Source organism: Cottoperca gobio, chromosome 14, assembly GCF_900634415.1.
Source record: "Cottoperca gobio chromosome 14, fCotGob3.1, whole genome shotgun sequence".
In the NCBI taxonomy this organism is placed as follows: Eukaryota; Metazoa; Chordata; class Actinopteri; order Perciformes; family Bovichtidae; genus Cottoperca; species Cottoperca gobio.
The window spans coordinates 23218668-23238505 of NC_041368.1; the positions used below are offsets into that span (position 1 = coordinate 23218668).

Below are 19838 nucleotides of genomic sequence, written 5' to 3' on the forward strand. Positions count from 1 at the left end.
ACGACTCTCCCGGCGTTGATATCTACGGATGTCTCTTGAACGCAGCTCACGCCTGTGGAGCAAATACAGTTTGAAAACAATCTTGATTGTAGTTCAGTTTTTTTTTTGTTTTTGTTTTTGTTTTGTTTTTTCGCCAATTCACAGCAATCCAAAAAAACCAAAGCACAGTTTCTGAGTTTACAGTTTTCTGGTCTTCATGTTTATCATATTTCATGATATTATTCACTGCTTCTCTTCAGCGGGTTCCCAGGACCTTCTGATTCAAACGCTTCCGTGTGGCCACACAGTAAAAACAAAAAGGAAAGAATTGCTCTGCTTCTGGAGCCACGACGAGTCGTAAACCTGTAGTCGTGGGGTTTGTTGTTCCTCCGTCTGTCCCGCCCCGCCCACTGGAGGTGCCCTGTTGTGTGTGAGAATCCTGTTTCTTCGTGGTAAGTTTCTGGTTGTTTCATGGGCGGTGTGATTATTGTTTGTTTTTTTCTTGTGTTCTTGGAATAAGGCACTTGAGAGGTTTTTGGTTTTCACGGGAGCTCGGAGGAGACCAGGGCGAGGCCGGAGCTCTGGCGGAGGGGAGGCCCGGTGTGGACGGCCTTGGGACAGTCGGGCGTCAGCACCCGTCCGTTCTCCCCGACGCTGCCTGTGATGGACAGACGGGCCTTGTTCCTCATGGCTTCTGTAAATGTGAGCTGGGGAGAGAAACAAAGACGTAGGTTTGTGTACGGAGCAGGTGGGAAGAAGACAAATGTGCACGGTTGCAGATTGGAGTTTTAGGATGGGTTTATCTAAATATAGACACAGAGCTATCCACATTCATTTCTCCCACACATAGATCCAGAATCATCAAGTCTGAAACATCCCAGAACAACGAGTTTAAATCTGTTATTCTGCACAAAGGACGTCTGCCCGTCCTCAGTCGCTCTCCCTCACGTGTCTTTTGTTCTTTCCCTCTGTGTGATTTGTACATTTGGGGAGTTTTTCCTGGCTTGTTTGTTTTGTGTTTTGCTTGTTGGAGTGAGATTCTTCCTCTTCTTTTCTTTTTGTTTGTTGTGTTTCTGCTGCTTTGTTTTATTGTACAAACAAATAAAATCTCAAAGATCTTGAGATTTTACTGAAGCTCAGTGAAAAACAAGAGAAAGAGGAACTTTAGCTGAGCTGAACTTCCAAATGTATGATGTATATACTGTATATTTATGTAAATATATATTTATATATACATATATATATGTATATATAATAATAAATTAATAAATATATATTTATATATACATATATATATTTATAAATAATAATAAATTAATAAATATATATACATATAAATATATATTTATATATATATATATATGTATTTATAAATATACATATGTATATATAATATATATTTATATATAACATATATATCTAATAACCCTGTCTCTCTTTCTTAATCTATCTTGTTCACCTATTACCTCTCTATGTTCTCTCTCCATCTATCTCTCTCTGTTCTCTCACCTCTCCTCTCTGTCTCTCTCTTTCTCTCCTCGCCTTCTCCTTTTCTCTCCCCCTCTCTCCCTCTCTCTTTCTCCCTCTCTCCCTCCCTCCCTCTCTCTCTCCCTCTCCCTCTCTTTCTATCTCTCTCTCTCTCCCTCTCTTTCTCTGTCTCTCTCTCTCCCTCTCCCTCTCTTTCATCCCTCTCCTCTCCCTCTGTCTCTTCTCCCTCTCTCTCTCCCCCTGCTCTCTTTCTCCCTCTCTTTCTCCCTCTCTGTTCTTCTCCCTCTCTCTCTCTCTCTGTTCTCTCCCTCTCCTCTCTGTCTCTCTCCTCTCTCTGTCTCTCTCTTCCCTCCCTCTCTCCCTCTCTCTCCCTCTCTCCCTCCCTCCCTCTCTCTCTCCCTCTCCCTCTCTTTCTCTCTCTCTCTCTTCTCTCCCCTCTCCCTCTCTTTCTCCCGCTCTCTCTCTCCCCCTCTCCCTCCTCTTTCTCCCTCTCTCTCCTCCCTCCCTCTCTCTCTCCCTCTCCTCTCTTGCTACTCTCCTCTCTCCCTCTCCCTCTCTTTCTCTGTCTCTCTCTCTCCCTCTCCCTCTCTTTCTCCCCTCCCTCTCCCTCTGTCTCTCTCACTCTCTCTCTCCCCCTGTCTCTCTTTCTCCCTCTCTTTCTCCCTCTCTGTTCTCTGTCCCTCTCTCTCTCTCTCTCTGTTCTCTCCCTCTCTCATCTGTCTCTCTCTCTCTCTCTCTCTGTCTCTCTCTCTCTCTCCTCTCTCTGTCTCTCCCTCTTTCTCTCTCCCCTCTCCCTCTCTCTCTCCTCCCTCCCTCCCTCTCTCTCTCCTCTCCCTCTCTTTCTCTCTCTCTCTCTCTCTCCTCTCTCTCTCTCCCTCTCCCTCTCCCTCTCTTCTCCCGCTCTCTCTCTCCTCCCCTCCCTCTCTCTCTTCCTCTCTCTTCTCTCTCTCTCTCTCTCTCTCTCTCTCTCTCTCTCTCTCTCTCTCTCTCTCTATTCCTCTCTCTCTCTCTTCTCTCTCTCTTCTCTCTCTCTCTCTCTCTCTATCTTATCTTCCTATCTTCACTCGTTCATTAACCGGTGACTTCCGTCTCTAAGAAACTTGTGCAGAACTAAAACTCCAATCTGCTTCAACATTATCTATAAAAACATCAGCCTCACAAAACAACAGTTAAATATATACAGTCGTGTAGCAGAACACCTTTCATAGCCATTCAGTACAGTATCAAGCCAGCCCCATACTACAACGTAGGTCCATCAGCGACAGAGTTATTACACAGTGAGTGATAGTAGCAGGCAGTGGGACAGGGAAGCTGACTAAGCAACAGTGAAGCTAATGAAAAGTTTGAGCTGAAGTGCTGATGGGGGACACATAACCACGCTGGACAGATATACACCGAGTGTGAGAAGATATCTGAAAGTCTAATGGTCGACGACCTCGGGGAAATATCCGGAGAAAAGGAGCTCCACATCAATAAAGTGGGCTGGGCTCGAGGGACACTTCGCTTATGTTTACTTCAGCCTCACAATGTACAGTGTGTGGACATGGCTTTATTATATAGGGCTTGCTGTGCGCTCAGGGCTGCTTTTTCATTAAATGTGTTCTGTGGCTGAACATTGTAACAGACAGACTTTAGACAGATCCCTCAGCTACAACATGTCAGCTTCCAGTGTGTGTGTGTGTGTGTGTGTGTGTGTGTGTGTGTGTGTGTGTGTTTAGACCCTCACAAGAAGAACTTTTGATGGTTCGCTATGAGGAAAACAAAAGGAGCTTCAGATGTTCAGACACTACACGGACGAATGTACTGCAGTTTGATATGAAATGTCCTCACAAGTGGAGACGTGTGTGTACAAGTAAGACATTGGTCCTCATTTAACACGCCCTTCCTTACAAGAGGCTACGAGTGCAGTGGAAAAGCTGCGTTACAACAGTTGCAGGTGTGAGCAGTAGCACTCGTCTTGCTTAACTTCACTTCTAATACATTTAGAAATGCATTCTAAGATTGTTCCTATCATTTATATGCCAATTAAACCACCTCATTTGTCTAAACTTGCATTTTAATTATCCTAATTAACTCAGGAATAGCAGATTTTGATAAGGGTGATCAATCATGGCATTTATCGTGTGTATTCAACATTATTGAATTCCTATAAATAGCCGACATGATTAATATCTTCCCACTGAGAGGTACGGTACACACGGTACGCTCGCTTGATAAATGAGGGCCAACGTCTGCAGCCACACAAGCTGCGAAGCAGAAGAGGCGACGTCATGTCTGAGGATGACTCGACGCTTCCTGTCACACTGAGGGAGGAAAGCTCGAACGCAGACGAGGACGTCACATGACCACAGTGAGCAGATAAGACAGAGAGGTGGGAAGCGTGTTTTGCCACGGGTCACGACAGTCACTCAGCATGGCGAAGGTAGCACAGGGGTATGACAGGTTTCACTTACAGTCTCTGTGCAGGGAGCTAGAGAGGGTGGGGGGGGGGGGGGGGGGGGGGGGTTTGGGGGTGGGCAAAGGCTTACGCAGACTTCTACGGAAACCCCGACTACATCTTATCAGCTTCCCCGTCGCCGCCGTACCCATTGAAAACGTCGCTAAACTCTAAATTGTGGATGCTGGGCTTCGGACTCTGGCTAGGCTCGGGGCTATGGCGGGGGCTGCCTGTGTGGCAGGGGTAGCAGTGTTGGTGGGGATGGTTATAATGGGGGGGGTTGGGGTTGGGATTGGGCCTCCACCTTCATTCTCTTGGCCTCGTTGCGCGACTTGTAGCAGAATTCGATGAGTGCCACCAGCATGGCCAGGCCCAGGCCCCCGACGAGGATGTAGAAGACCCCCGCCACGTTGCTCAGACTGAGGGCCTGAGACGACTTGTCCTGCAGCCGGCGGGGAGAGGAACAAACACAAAGTCAGCGCTAGCTTTAAGCAGAGGCAGCAAAATGTGTGTACACAGACGCTCAACATTTATACACAGATGTGGAAAAATTACATCAATTTAACATCACACACACACACACACACACACACACACACACACACACACACACACACACACACACACACACGACTACTCTACCTCTGTCCTCTCTGCCTCCTGCTGCACAGCTGTATGTAGCCATGCTAGCAAAACATATCCTGCCTCACATATTTTACGAAGCCTTATAGAGACATGAGTTCTCTCTGCATTAAAGGAACAGTGCAACCAAAGTGCAAACTAACAAAAACACATTTCTCACTCATCTAAAGGTGTGAGGTGCTATGCCACGACATTATAAACATGAGATGCCCACTCTTTATATTCTCCATCGTGTGTGTGTGTGTGTGTGTGTGCGTGTTATTTTTCTGAGCTCTATTCTCTAAAAAACGGCGCTTAGAAAATGTGTTGTCCGGTGTTTTCTGCTTCACTGCACGCCGTACTGTGACTGCTTGATTTGTAGATGTGGGTCATCGCTGTGAGGATTTTGGTCCTAAATATCCGACGCTGCCAGAATTTTGCTGCAGGCCGTGTTTGGTCGCCAAAGCTTGAAATCGGCTGTCGGTGGACACGTCTCCGCAGGATGTGCGATGTAGGACACACGTGTTGGATTGTTAACTAAAGATTTAACCACGTTTCTTTCTCAGTCTTGAGCCTTGAGCTCAAACTCAGACCGTGTAAAGGAGCCGTTAACCACTTCCTACGCATGCAATTAAAAAGATCTGCATGGCTGCATATCAAAGAGCTAAATGAGGAAATGTTTTTGTTGTTTGGTTGAACCAGCCCTTTAATGTCCCTGCGTGTTTCAACAGCATGCCTTGTGCGTCAGCTGACATTCACCATTTAACCCTTTGTTATTCAAATGTATGCAGCTGCCCTCTGACCTCTGACCCTTGCTCCTCCCTGCCAGTTATCAATCCCTTGCATCCTGAAGGGGCATTCAACTTATTACCTCCATATAGAAAAACTGCCTGACATGCTTCGTCTCATTTACAGGTGATAGCGTGTGTGTGTGTGTGTGTGTGTGTGTCCTCAACTTAAGGGGCTGATATAAGGGCAAGACGTGATGTAGAAGGTGCATGCAGCTTTATTTAAAAGGTGGCTCTCCATGCTCCAGTGCATCCACATCTTGTGTGTTCTACTCCAACTGAGGCATACAGTCGTACTGACATCTAGTGTACGTCTAAACATGCCCTGGGACCATCTTAGGTGACAACCGATGTGAGTGTGATCCTTCATCTGCAGTTGCAACACATAGCTTAGCTGCTGTAAAACTGCACCATGCCTTGTTTCTTCTGCCATGCTGTCTCCCTCGGGCTACGCCTGAAGTCTCTACCTGCGTGTCTGTCACTCGCTTTCGCTCTTTTTATGAGTGTTATGTGTGTGAGCGTCATGTCAGCCGGCCTGCAGTAACAACAGGACAGAACTGCCGGCGTTATAAAAGTGTGCATAGAGACAAAGTGAGGAGGGGAGGCTCCCGGGCTGCTGGAGACTGACCTTACTTCCCGAGTCCTTGGGTCCACACTCCCCTTTATCGTACCACCATTTGTTTTTCAGTTTGTCTAAGACTCCTGCTTCACTCAGTTTCAATACGGCAAGGTTTACAGGCGTTCTTCAATTCACGGGGGACGGGGGGAAGGGTGGGGGGGGGGGAAATAACATAAATAACATCATAGGACATGTTATTTTATGTTATTCAATCAGAAGAAACCCAACAAGAGCAGCTCAGTACTCTTCACAAAGGGACGAAGCCGGGAAGGGGCCCCACTTCTGCTACATGTCTCTTTGCTCATTGGTCGACATCGTTGGGTTTATTGGGAGATATTAAAGGGGGGGGGCAGAGCTAACAGACATATATTTGTGGGGCCCCGGCTGCATCGCTTTTCTGGAACGGGCACATACTGCCGGGACCTTTTTTTTTACTGTATTGTCAACCCAAAACTACTGGCTCAGAAACTGAACTGCTGTTTTTAAACAACCGGCTGATGACGCTGGAACTTTTACGTTTCCAATCTCTCCCCACATGAGCAGTCAGCCAATAGTTTTGCTTGGACAGAACTCGCTCTCCTCTGGAGATTAGAAGCGTCCTCGTCCCGGCAGATGCTCCTGTTGCCAACAAAACACATTTTCTCTTTTTACCCGCATCAAGGTGACATGGGCATAGCTACATAGCGGCTAACCTTCTCGCCACCCGCCTCCGCTGCCACACTCTCCTTTGTCGTACCACCACTTGTTTTTCAATTTGTCCAACAGGCCTTGCTCATTGAGTTTTAACACAGCCAGGTTAACTGCACTTCTTGAAAACGATAAAACATATTTGGTGAGAGGGGGTGAGTATGCTGTCCAATTTGGGGAGGGAAGGGAGAGAGAGGGGGGGGGTGGGGAGGGGGGAGGAGTAGCAGTAAGAGAGGGACAAGGGTGGAAAAGTGCATTAATGCTCTAAACGGTTACATCCCAGGACCGAAACACACACTGGACACAAATCTCTCCCAGTTAATGAGCCGTCTTCAGTAATATCTTATTTAAGTTAATGATTATATATATATATATATATATATATATATGTATGTGTGTTTGTGTGCATGTTATATGCAAATATCTCAACATGACCTCAACATGCAGATATGTAATATCACTTAATGTGTTGTCTCCCTAACAGAGGTAAAAACAATAATACCTAATTGAGTAATTAATATTTTCTTTTTTTGGCATGGGAACTGTCCAATTTAAAATATTAAGTATTGGCACAAAATGTTGGCAATTGGCACCAGCGTTCCTAAAATATGTGCAGCAGCCAGAGCTTTGAGAACAAGACGTGTTTATCTGCATCTGCCAATTTAAAGCTCGCAGGATGTCTGAGCATTAAGCTGTTCGAGAAAATCATTATTGACTTTCATAAAATGTCTTTGAAAAGGGTGAGTTTTAATTTCATGGGTTCTTTTGAAGGCTGCTGTAGTGATGGAGAGAGAGAGAGGAGAGCGAGAGAGAGAGAGAGAGAGAGAGTATAGAGGAGAGAGAAAGAGTGAGAGAATGAGGAGAGAGACAGAGAGAGCGAGAGCGAGAGAGAGACAGAGACAGAAGAGAGAGATAGAGAGAATATAAAGAGAGAAGAGAGAGAGATAAGATTGAGAGAACGAGGGAGATAATAGAGAGACAGATAGCATATATAGAGACAGAGACAGCTAGATAAGAGATATGATAGAGAAGATATATACGAGATATCTTTCTATATCCATATACTTAAGAGAATATATTAGAGATAGATAATAGAGATATACTAGATAGCTAGAGATAGATAACTAGAATAGAGAGAGAGAGAGAGAAGAGAGCAGAGATATAGAGAAGATATAGACAGAAGAAGAGCTACAGAGAGAGAGACAGAGAGAGAGAGAGAGACAGAGAGAGAGACAGAGAGAGAGAGATTTGTCCAAGCGTGCGTTTCGCTCCTTGTAATTAATTTGCATCATTATGAAAATAAAAGCATCTTTGATGAGATGGATCAGAGACATAAAGACACACAGCTGATATTTTCACTTTTATCTGAAGGTGTTTGTGGAGCCATGAGAAATAACAGCCTCGACCAGCAACAACACTTCCTGCTCTGGACGCCGCTGCTGTGTTTCCTCGCTGGTATCCGGACAAGTGACTGACAGAAGATGATAATCCCACCATAATAATCAAGATGGACGCCCGGAGGAGAGGGACTACCGTGATCTGTCAGGGACTCTTCCTGGTCAAAGCAGTGGCTGAACACGTGCACCAGCCAGCAGCTGCTCTGCTCCAGGCTTCTCGTGCAGAGGAATTCACAGAGTTTGATTAAGGAGTTCGCTGCTCTTGAACATGACTTTGTTGGTACCTATTCACACAGAATGTAAAACTCTTAATGTGTTTTTGGCTGTTCTCTCTACGTCTTGGCTTCTTTTCAATGCACTCTCTAATTACACCTGATCAATGACAGCACTGCTCCACCGTTAACTGTTTATAAAGTGCTGCTCAGACCTCTTGTTGGTGCTTTCTAACATGTTCACGTGCGAGCGATCACGGAGCTGGTGTGCACACATGTACACACACCTGTGAAGTTTCAGTATATTTATTCTTGCCCTTCACTTAGACTCAGGCTTTTGATTGATGAGTGTGCGGATTGAAAGTGCGACTCCCCGCAGTAATGACACTGTATTCTCTGGCAGGTCTGTAAATCCCTCTACGTGCGGGAGGCAGGCACAGAGTCTGGCACAGTTACTCAGGGCTGAGCATTCAAATGGCTCCCAAAACACTACAGCGGTCACTTAGTAAAGAAAGAACCAGTCGACCATGAAGGAAAGCTGAAGTAGCATTATCGTAACACACATCTCTACTAATTACATTTATACAAAATGGCATTTTTCCTTCAAATTAGACATTTTCAGAAGTTTATAAGAGCCTGAAGCATGCCATTCCAACACATCTGCACAAACAAGCAAGCACAAGCACATAAAGATTTACCTGCTGTGAAGAGCTGCGAAGAAGAGAACATTAATTACCCCCCCCCCCCCCCCCCCCCCGCATGATCACGACGACATGCATGCAACAAACAACGGATGACAAAAAAAAGCCACAGATTCTGCCCTGAACACGTAAACACTTCCCACCCACAGCGAGCGAGTGGAGACAGATACAGATACAAAAGGCGGCACACCAGGGAAGGTGGAATACCATAACAACACGTGGAACATATTGTTACACTATTCCACCCACCTTAACTGTGATCCCTTGGGCGTAGCGACTCCGTAGCCTTTGGAGTCCAGGTTTCCTCCCACTTTCATGGTGTCGCACGGCTTGCGTTGCTCCGTGTACTCGTTCATGGTGGACTCCAAGAGGAAGGCGTATTTCCCTTTGGACTTGCGGACCTTGGCCACGCCCTCCCCCGTCGTCTTGGTGAAGACCGTGGGCTCGGCCGACTTCATGTATCCCCACATCTTCTCGTAGACGGCGATCTTTGACCGCTGTGGGGTTGTGAGGGGGGGGTTGGAGGTTCAAAGGGTAGATGGGGTGTGAGAGATGGAGGGAAGATGGAGACGACATATCCGCATACAACACCAGGTAGAGGTAGAGGAAACATCCCCAGTTTAAAAGTACATTTGAAGCATTTGTCTTTGTATGAAGTAGGAAAACAATAATGTATGTGTTGGGTATTTGCACAGATTATATAAACACTTTTCCTCAGTGGGATCTAACCATGCAGATATTTTGCAGTAATTTAATGTAACATCTCTAATTTCGTTAATAATCTCTTATTTTATTCGCCTAATTCATTCAAATACAACTTTATCTCTTACCTCCAAGCCTGCGCCGTTGGTGGAACTTCCCCTCAGGGATCAATAAAGTTTTATCTTATCTCTATCTTCTTACATCCACCCGGACGACCACCTCACAGCTTGCGTGCGTCACAAAGATTCATAACTTCCTTTTACTTTAGAAAACCTTTGATTCTGAACATCGAGAACATTCCCTCCAAAGATGTGTTTGACTAAATGAATTAGGATTACAGAACTGTAATTTGTAGGGTTGCAAACGGAGACATGCTAAGCTCCCGTATGTTCCTGCGCCATCAGCACTTTTTTCCCCCTCTGGCATGTCAAAGATGTGAGCGCTGCACTTCCTGTGTGAAAGCAGCGACACTAACTCACCCTGAAGAACTCTTTGGTGGAGCCGGAGTCCAACGTGCCGTAGGCGATGTCTGTCTGCTTGGCCAGATCCTCGGCGCTCTCAATGGGGGAAACCATCCTCTCCACAGTGAGGAAGGCGGCCAGGTTGGCCGTGTAGGACGAGATGATGATGAGAGTGAAGAACCACCACACTCCCCCGACGATTCGACCCGATAACGACCTTGGAGGTGGACGGAGGTGGAGGGATATTGCGGGGACAGTTTGGGAGGATTAGAAGGCAGATGGTAAAAAAATAAGAGGAAAGGAAGGAACAGAAGAGCCAGTAGAGGGGGGGGGGGGGAGTGGTAAAATAAAGGTAAGAAAGAGGGACCAGTGGGGTAAGATAGAAAGACAGAAAACACACAGTCAGTGTTATACAGTAGAAGAGGAGACAATTAGAAGGGATGACATGAGTGGAGCATGGAGACGAGCCTCGACAGTGAGATGCTGCAGTGCCACCACTAGGTGGAGCTCTGACAACACTCAAACCTCGCAGAGCTGTATTTACCCCTCATTAGTGCAGATTGCCTCAAAAAACAAAACCCCAAATGCATGTGTTGACCAGCTTTGATAAAGAAACGATTGGCTAGCCCTGTCCCCTGCGTGCCCACCGCCCCCCTATCTTTTCTTTTTGTTTATTGGCGGGATGAAAAGAGCTGCAGGTCCCCTGGCCGGCGTGGCGGCGGCACTGTTCTCTTCTTGTTTGTTCGCTCGGGGGAGACAGATAGCCCGTTGCTCAGGAGCAGCAGAAGGTCGTGAGGAGAATCTCAAACCATAAATGCTGCATTGAGGAGAACAAACACGATCTCCCCTCGGTGCAAATCAAACAGCAGAGGATACAAAACCCTCAGGCCTCCTTGTCAGATGTAGAGGGAGAGAGAGACGGGGAGGAGAGAGGCATCTGTAACCGTCACGCTTTCCTTGGCTGCTATTTCCACTGTGTCTTATTGCAGTCTGGCCATACTCCATTGTTCCCAATATGCACACAGGAGCTCTCTCTGTCACCTGTAATCTCCATGCACGTGCACCGCTCACCAAAAGAGCTTTTCCTCAACTGAGTCTACACACAGTGAGCACTGTGACACAGCCCAGTGCTCCCCCAGCAGCACATTTAGGAGACTTTACTTAAACAAATAAGAGAAGATTGCCGATCCACTCTAAGCACAGAGATGTTGAGGAAACGTCTGTTTTCTCGCTCTGTGACGATGAAAGCGCCCCACGGCGACTTCCAATAGAGAAAGTGCTGCAGCAGAGCAAGTCTCCTCCACACCCACACACACACACACACACACACACACACACACACACACAGGAAGCTTTGCCCATGAAATAGACTTACTTGACGTATTAGCTCTGGATTTGAATACAAATGACTTCCCTCTCTTTCTCCTCTCACACTCCATTTTCCTTGAAACGATTGAGTTTGGCTTTTGAGCACAGCGAATTAGAAACTGTAAACTGATGAGTAAAGGGGGGGAGGGTGTGCACGATAAGATGCATGCATGACTTCTATCCTCTGCCTTCCCTCTGATGCTTTATTTCCTTCTTCCCACCTGCTGAAATCCCTTCATTCTCTCACTGTCTCCATCTTTACATTGGAAGCGAGCAGCGGTGGATTTTGGGAGTGTACTAATGGGAGTGTCTGTGTGCTGTGTGTTTGCTGGCTGATACCACTGACTTTGATCCACAGTGACACACTGCTGTGTCTTGATGGGCCTGCAGTAAACACGGGGGACGGGGGCGGGAGGGGGAGGGGGAGGGTTTGGGTCATTCTCAGGCCACTTTTCTCTGTTCTCCTTGAATTAGCGACGGCGAAGCATCAAATATGTTACAATGAGGCTCATGCAGGGGTCCATCGGTACACTGTTAGACAACCGTTCACACCTGCGGGGTTTAGATTTGTAACATTCGTTTATTTCAGGTGATCGTTCGACAGGAAGTATTCGTAAAGTTCAACGTCTAAATGTGTCGGGGGGGGGGGTTGTCAGGTTTCGTTTGTTAAACTTCAGCTAATGTTCAAATATATGATATTACGATTCTGGCCAGCTGTGCGGATGTATTTTTGATGTGTGTGAGTGCAACACTTTGAATGTTTGTGCACACACACACACACACACCCCCTGACCCCTGACCCCCCACAGGTTGGTATTGAGCTCCATCGTGACTGAAATATTAAGGATTTCTATATAAATGACTCGTCTGTGCGTAAACGTTTGAAATATTAAGCTTTTCAGCAAACATGGCGTGCGTTCGGGAGGCGTGCGGCTGGACACACGAGACCTGGATTACACTGCAGAGCTGTGTGAGCGTTTGTAAACAGATGCTTTGATGCAGTTGTTGAAGGTGACCAGCGTTTACAGCGAGACCTTCTCCACGTTTGTTGATCCTTCGCTCACCCTGGAGGCGTGTGAGAGAAACTCTTTCTTCAGGTCTTCAAGGTCGCAGGTGTTTCACTACATGTGAAGATGTGAACGTAAGAAATGAGAGTTGAGTATAAGACATTATGTTCTACGAATACATCTGCTTCTCCGAGTGTTTCTGTGCAACACAAAAGCAAAAGAAATGTTTCACCGCAGTTGGAAGTGAAGCGTTGGAGAGAACTCGACTGTAATGATGTACGAGCTCAGTTTTCCCACGAGTGGAGGAAACAAGAAGAGCAGACGAGGGAAGTATTAGAGGAAATAAAGTGGAAACAGAAATTGGCTCCAGAGTTTGGGGGGGGGGGGGGGGGAGGAGATTCATCACCGCAGTCCAGGACGCCTTGGGGTGTAAAAAACACTAAATGTAGAGAAAATTAATTATAATTTTAATACAGCAATTAGTCAGCACATTTCCCCCACTGCGTAACTCACTTAACATTCATTTGTGTTTATTAACTAATAGATCGGAGACACTCACCTGCAACAACTTCTCTCCACATGCAAGTGATTCCCAAACAATGTGGCCGTGTGTCGTCCGATCCCACAGAAATGATTATTTAAATATGCCAAACATGACAGTTGAAATGAGTCGACATGCTGAACAAGGTATCTAGAATAATTCCATTTGATGCATCTGATAAAAAAAAGAAGGTGGGGTTTAAATATTTCACACAAGTAGCTTCAAAGAGGGGCTGGAACAAGCAACGTATATAATATATATTATACTGTCTGTCAAAAATAATGCTGAGGTTAAATACAAAGAGATGAAAAGAGAGTAACTCTCATCTCAGGATATAATCCAGCGTTGTTCAGGTGAGTACCAGTGACCACTCTGCAAACTGTAACGCGCTCACGTTCCTCTTTTATCTCCTTTGACGTGAAATAAAAAGCTGCTGTCAGAGATGATTTGGTGCAGATTGTGTGTGATTTAAGGAATGTGTGTGTGTGTGTGTGTGAGTGTGTGTGTGTGTGTGTGTGTGTGTGTGTGTGTGTGTGGGGGACAGAGAGACATTTGGGGGCCAGAGAAGAAAACACAGCGCGGAGAGGAAGAGGAGGTGATGAAGTGAGAGACGTGGAGAGCGACAGATCTAACCTTGAGCAGAGCCTAAATAAATGAGGAGGTGCTAGTCGGATCCCAGGGTGTCACCGGGGGGGGGGGGGGGGGGTCGAGACCGCACGGTTTGACTTATTCATAGCAGACAAACTGTCACTCCACATCCCGCTCTCCGCTTCTACTTCCATCTGTCCGCAGCTGCAGCCCTGATATAATATTTACAGTGTGTGTTACTGTAACTCCTAAAATAACAACCAGCACAAACAAATAAAGGCGTGAATAAAACAATCACCTGTACTGGATCACATGGTCATGTGATGCTGCTGCTCTTTTTTTAACAGAATAAAATAAATGTTTTCTTATTTATTTTTTCTTCCATTGCTGCGAAGCTACAGACAGCAAAACTCAACTCTTCCTGTGGATTTTTCACATTAAAAGCCCAAAAAATTTAAGGGATTATGTTCTTTGAGCTACAGGAAAAGCTTTTATTTTGAAATTTACTGTAGGAAAAACTTAAAAAGTCCTTATAATTACATAACAGTGATTTCTAAAGTGCTGTAAAATAAAGTTTACTACTAGGAGTCATAGCATTTACCTTATTACTGTGATTTAGTTTTGTCTTGTGTTCATGAATCTGGTGTTGGACCCCACACAATGTCTGGAGAAATAAAATAAATTAGAAAATGAGGAGAAATACAATTCTGCTGCTGAACATTATATTTATTTTCAGTCTTTTCTCCCATCTTTAGTCTTTTCCTGTGAAACACTGTCTGGTTTTACCTCGTAAGACCTCTGAAATTGCTTAAAATGAAGCAGAATTAAGCTCAGAAGACCTCACAGACGTGCACTCAATGTATTACGGGATCAAACGTTGAACCGAGGCTACGCAAATAAGAATTTAAAAGGCAACTGGGGCTGTTTGTTTTTTGATGAAAGCTACTTAATTAGCAACCACTAGCCCAATATCAAAGCAGAAAACAGTAAATTGGCTCTTGACTTTGAAGCTACAGACCTCCACTGTTCCTACAGTTGCAATCAGAGCCTCGAGCGATGCACGTCATTTGCAGGAACTGTGCGACGAACCGACCAAGTGTGAAGAAGGACAAGCACCGCTGACATAAGCAATAAGCCGTGAGGAGAACGGTCTGCTTGATAACGAAGCTAATTGCCATTGAATTAGTAAAATGATGAGAATCGTGCAGAGAGACCGCTCAGTCATTGCTCCAACAGCAGCTTTTATTGGCCTGAATTCACAACTTCATCTGTAGCAATCTGAGCTAATCGAGTTAATCGAGCTAATCACAGCAGCCTCGTTAGCTCGCCGGCGACGCGGCAACCGTGACTCAGCAGAGGAGACAACGACGGTTCATCCGATGCAACGAGGTGACTGAAAACACCTGTTGACCGGTCACACCTGCACGGACCGGCAGCCGTCATCACACTGATGTCTTCTGACTCGTGATGCACGTGACGTCCTGCAGCCTCAGGAGGAAATATCAGAATCACTTCAATTCTATTCATCCGGGATTTGTAGTCAATTAAAAAGACTATTGTGTGACTATTTCATTTAAGCTGCCTTCTTCTCCCGTTACCACGGAGACATTACCATTGGAGACCAGGGAATTAATCACTGAATTAATTATTATGGGCTGCCTTGAGGGAGCAGAAGGGGGTATTAACCCTTATTAATAGAGAGGAGGAGAGGAGGAGGAGACGTTCTTCAACCTCTGACGGTGACGTGAAATGTGTAAAAACATATTGAATAAAGATAGAATGACACTTCTCTATGTGACACGCTCTGATGGCTCCATCTGCTCAGAGGCTACTCTGTTAGCTGAAGGCTGATAAGCCGTCACTGTCACCTTTTTAGTTTTGAACGGGTTTCCTCAAATTACAAGACACAGGCTAATCTGGTTCTACAACTGGATTATCTCCCAGTTAAAACTCAAAGCTCTCCTGTTTACGCTTTAAGCTCGTCTGGATTTGTAGCTGCACAGACGAGTCGTTTCCTTCTAATGAATTTCTGCAGGACTTCAAGCAAGAAGCCGTCCGTACCAACACATGTAGCAAGTGGTTTAAGAGAATGTGTTACCGGGTGGCATTCATCATGTTAGAAAGAACAAATTACGAAAGGTTTGTGCAGTTTAAAAGTTAAAGATCCTTCTTGAAACACTTAGATTATGATAAGAAGACAAACATGTCCTGCATGATGACTTATCCCCCACTCTTGTCAGCTCAGATACGTTTTGTGAAACCCGACATAATGTGACCAAAACCACAAAAACAAATATCAACCAAAATCTGCATTACAGTAAAACTGCATATGATAGTCATATATGGGAGAGGCCTTCTTGCTCAGCTAAGATAGGAAACACTATCAAAATGTGTATTTAAACCAGTCTGCAGTAACAACATGGTGCAGGAAGAAGAGAAAATGCTGTTTATGTTGGTTAAAGTGCGGCAGACTAAGAGCAACGGACCGACCGAGAACGACTCGTATCTCCGCGATCTAACGATGTGTAGCATGTCCTCATCGACTAAACTGTGGCTGATGATAGAAGTTTTACAGTGTGCATGCAGCTCATTCTTTGTGACCCCTTTTTGTTGGTGCATGAACGTGTAGCCTCCCAAATATCTCATGCAGACTGAGCTTCCACACGCGAGCGAGCACCGCGGGCCCTCGTCCCAAATTCGTCCCATTCACCCCTGCCCTTGTCGCTCCCTCCACGCCGTCTTATCTCTCCTGTGCGAAAGGGATTTGCATGTTGCCCTGTCAGGCTAAACTGGAGTGGAAGCGCTCCTGAGCTCTGGGGCTCTGTGCTGATGGATTGGGAGAGGCCCGTGGGATTAGCAGTGACAGGGGGAATGCAGCGGGGACCACAGCCAGAGACAGAGAGGCTTGAAATGTAGACTTTTTATTCTGATGCCGACATTGTTATTGTTGCACGGCTCTAAAGTCCTTATCTGCAGGACACAGGCAGAGATGTGGTGGGCGGAGGGTGGTGATGGTGGTGGGAGGGCACACATGTGAACAAAGCAAGTGTACTTCTTAAATAAGTGTGCTCAATGACAGGCTATAATGTACCTCGGGATCCTCCATCTTGTGTGTTTCTCTGCTCTCCTCTGGTGGGGGGGGGGGTGAAAGATACAGGCTGGTTTGGTCCATCTGCTAAAAACATCTTACCAACTCTATTACAGTACAAGATCCATAAGGGCTTAAAGCAGATAACAGACGTATTATATGAAAGACTTAAAATAACTATAGGAGCCATTTTAGCGGCAGCTTAAAATAACCCGAACAATCTGCTGGAACTTTAAGATATTCAAAACAGAGAAGAAAGGCTTTACAGGAAATTAGGAAACCATTAAGAATGACAGGCTTTACCAGTAAAGGTTTGACCAGCACAGAGAGAATGTGATGACGGACAGGAAGCCTGATCTTTGATTGGACGACAAAGACGACCAGCGGCTCAGAAGGCCGGACAGGAACACAGCAAGACAGCTTAGTGGACAAGAACTAATTTCTCCACCCTTCCACCAAAGTACGCCACGCTTAAGAGACACCAGTCTGCTGGCTTTGAGTCTCGTAGTTTGGGCAAAAGGGAAGAGAAGTCGCAGACACGGTGACGCTATGTTTTCGGACAGCGGTCGCTAACGTAACAGGAGTTGAGGTGCGCACACTTGAGACGCACGAGTGCGAAGCCACAACTGCAGAAGCTGACGGATGCAGAGACAACCTAATTACCTTGCAGGCAGACAACAGAGTGTATGCAAGTCAGACAGTGAAGAACAATATGGCTGCAGAACAGTGAGAGGGAGAGACAACACAATCAATACTTACAGAGACACACTTTCTCTCTCACACACTGCGATACACAAAACAGATGTGATGTGCACGTACAGGTACACACACAGCACGAGGAGCGGACGCATGAGAAGCTAACAACACCAAACACGTACTTAATAAATCTATGTTACGCTTATTAACTACAGGTCCCATGCAAAGTACCGAATATACAGCAGGTTAAGTGCAATAAATAACTTAAATAATGTAAGTATGAAAACCTCATATCTCCAAAATGTCAATATATTAAAAGAAAATATGCTTACTTACTCATCTCATGTCGGTCTCATGGATTTATTTAGCTTAGCTTAGCTTATTTTAGCTTAGCTTAGCTTAGCATAAAGACTGTAACGGGGGAAACAAATAGAATCAGTTTACATCCACGTCCATCTAAAATCACTTCATCGTTCCTCGTCAGACAAATTGTCATAATTATCTGAATTCCTGACTTGTGGCCAAACATGTGTTTTGTGAGGTCACAGTGACCTTTTACCACAAACATCTCTTCAGTTCATCCTCATGTGCGAGGGGACGTTGCTGCCACATTTGAAAAACGTCCCTGAAGGTGTTCCTGAGATATCGCGTTCACGGGATGTATGATGTACGAACGGATGACAAGAACAAGAACTACTAAACAAACGAGATGCGTGTCAGTTAGTGAGCTCTAGAGCTGCTGGTCGGGGTTTACTTTGTACCAGCTGTTTAGTCTTTATGCTAAGCTAACAGGTCGACACTTAAAGCCCATGTGTGAGATTTATGAGCTTGAATCAGAACTTAAATTATGAGGTTTTCACAGCATTAAAGTAATAAAGTGTACTGCAGGTAAATACAAGAGATTAAACTTTAAGGTGATGAAGGAAATGTGTCATATATAAATGATAATCCTGGTTCAGGTGGATTTATAATAAGAGAAGTCGCAGTTTGTGATGGAAGCTGCAGCTTCACTGTGAACATCAGTTGTGAGGACACATGACAATATTAAAATATAAAGAAATCTCATAATAACAGCAGATTATTGTCCATCTGCTGTTATCTGAATTTAGAAATCATGCCACTGACAATTCAACTTGATTAACAACATCGAGACGGATTATGTTGGGATTGTTTCCACCGTCCATCAAGATTGTTGTTTATCCTGTACACACGACATCTACTGCACGTCTGTCCGTCCTGGGAGAGGGATCCCTCCTCAGTCTCTCCCTGAGGTTTCTTCCATTTCCCCCTTTAATTATGGGGTTTCTTTTAGGAAGTGTTTCCTTGTGCGATGCGAGGGTCTAAGGACAGAGGGTCTAAGGACAGAGGGTCTAAGGACAGAGGGTCTAAGGACAGAGGGTCTGAGGACAGAGGGTCTAAGGACAGAGGGTCTAAGGACAGAGGGTGTAAGGACAGAGGGTCTAAGAACAGAGGGTCTAAGGACAGAGGGTCTAAAGACAGAGGGTCTAAGGACAGAGGGTCTAAGGACAGAGGGTGTAAGGACAGAGGGTCTAAGGACAGAGGGTGTAAGGACAGAGGGTCTAAGGACAGAGAGTCTAAAGACAGAGGGTCTAAGGACAGAGGGTCTGAGGACAGAGGGTGTAAGGACAGAGGGTCTAAAGACAGAGGGTCTAAGGACAGAGGGTGTAAGGACAGAGGGTGTAAGGACAGAGGGTCTAAAGACAGAGGGTCTAAGGACAGAGGGTGTAAGGACAGAGGGTGTAAGGACAGAGGGTCTAAGGACAGAGGGTCTAAGAACAGAGGGTCTAAGGACAGAGGGTGTAAGGACAGAGGGTCTAAGGACAGAGAGTCTAAAGACAGAGGGTCTAAGGACAGAGGGTCTGAGGACAGAGGGTGTAAGGACAGAGGGTGTAAGGACAGAGGGTCTAAAGACAGAGGGTCTAAGGACAGAGGGTGTAAGGACAGAGGGTGTAAGGACAGAGGGTCTAAGGACAGAGGGTCTAAGAACAGAGGGTCTAAGGACAGAGGGTCTAAGGACAGAGGGTCTAAGGACAGAGGGTGTAAGAACAGAGGGTCTAAGGACAGAGGGTCTAAGAACAGAGGGTCTAAGGACAGAGGGTCTAAGGACAGAGGGTGTCGTATCATGTACAGTCTGTAAAGACAAATGTATAATTTGTGATATTGGGCTATATAAATAAATTTGATTTGATTTGATTTGATTTGATTCGTCCAGTTTGTGTCAATCAAACATGTCTGAAATAATAACGATGAACATTTTAACTGGATTGGCCGACGAGGGATTTAGAGAATCGTCTAGACCAACGTACGCAGTCCAGTCGGACGTGATGGCACATAGTGATTATAATTGGTCTAAACGTCATGTGATGTGTCCTCAGCCTGAGGAAACAAGTTAACAATGAGACTTATGAAGCAAAACATCCAGTGACAGTTTGATGAA

At 45.5% G+C, this 19838-nt stretch overlaps 1 protein-coding gene across 1 annotated transcript in view; it reads right to left on the reverse strand.

The window, feature by feature from the left end:
• Positions 1-375: 375 nt before the first annotated feature.
• LOC115019197 (glutamate receptor 4-like) overlaps positions 376-19838 on the reverse strand; it is a 93585-nt gene continuing 74122 nt past the window's right edge. The window contains 5 exon segments of the mRNA XM_029448632.1: positions 376-686; positions 4209-4346; positions 5942-6056; positions 9179-9426; positions 10111-10309. Of these exon segments, the coding sequence (XP_029304492.1) occupies positions 522-686; positions 4209-4346; positions 5942-6056; positions 9179-9426; positions 10111-10309 (865 nt within the window). The 3' untranslated portion in view covers positions 376-521.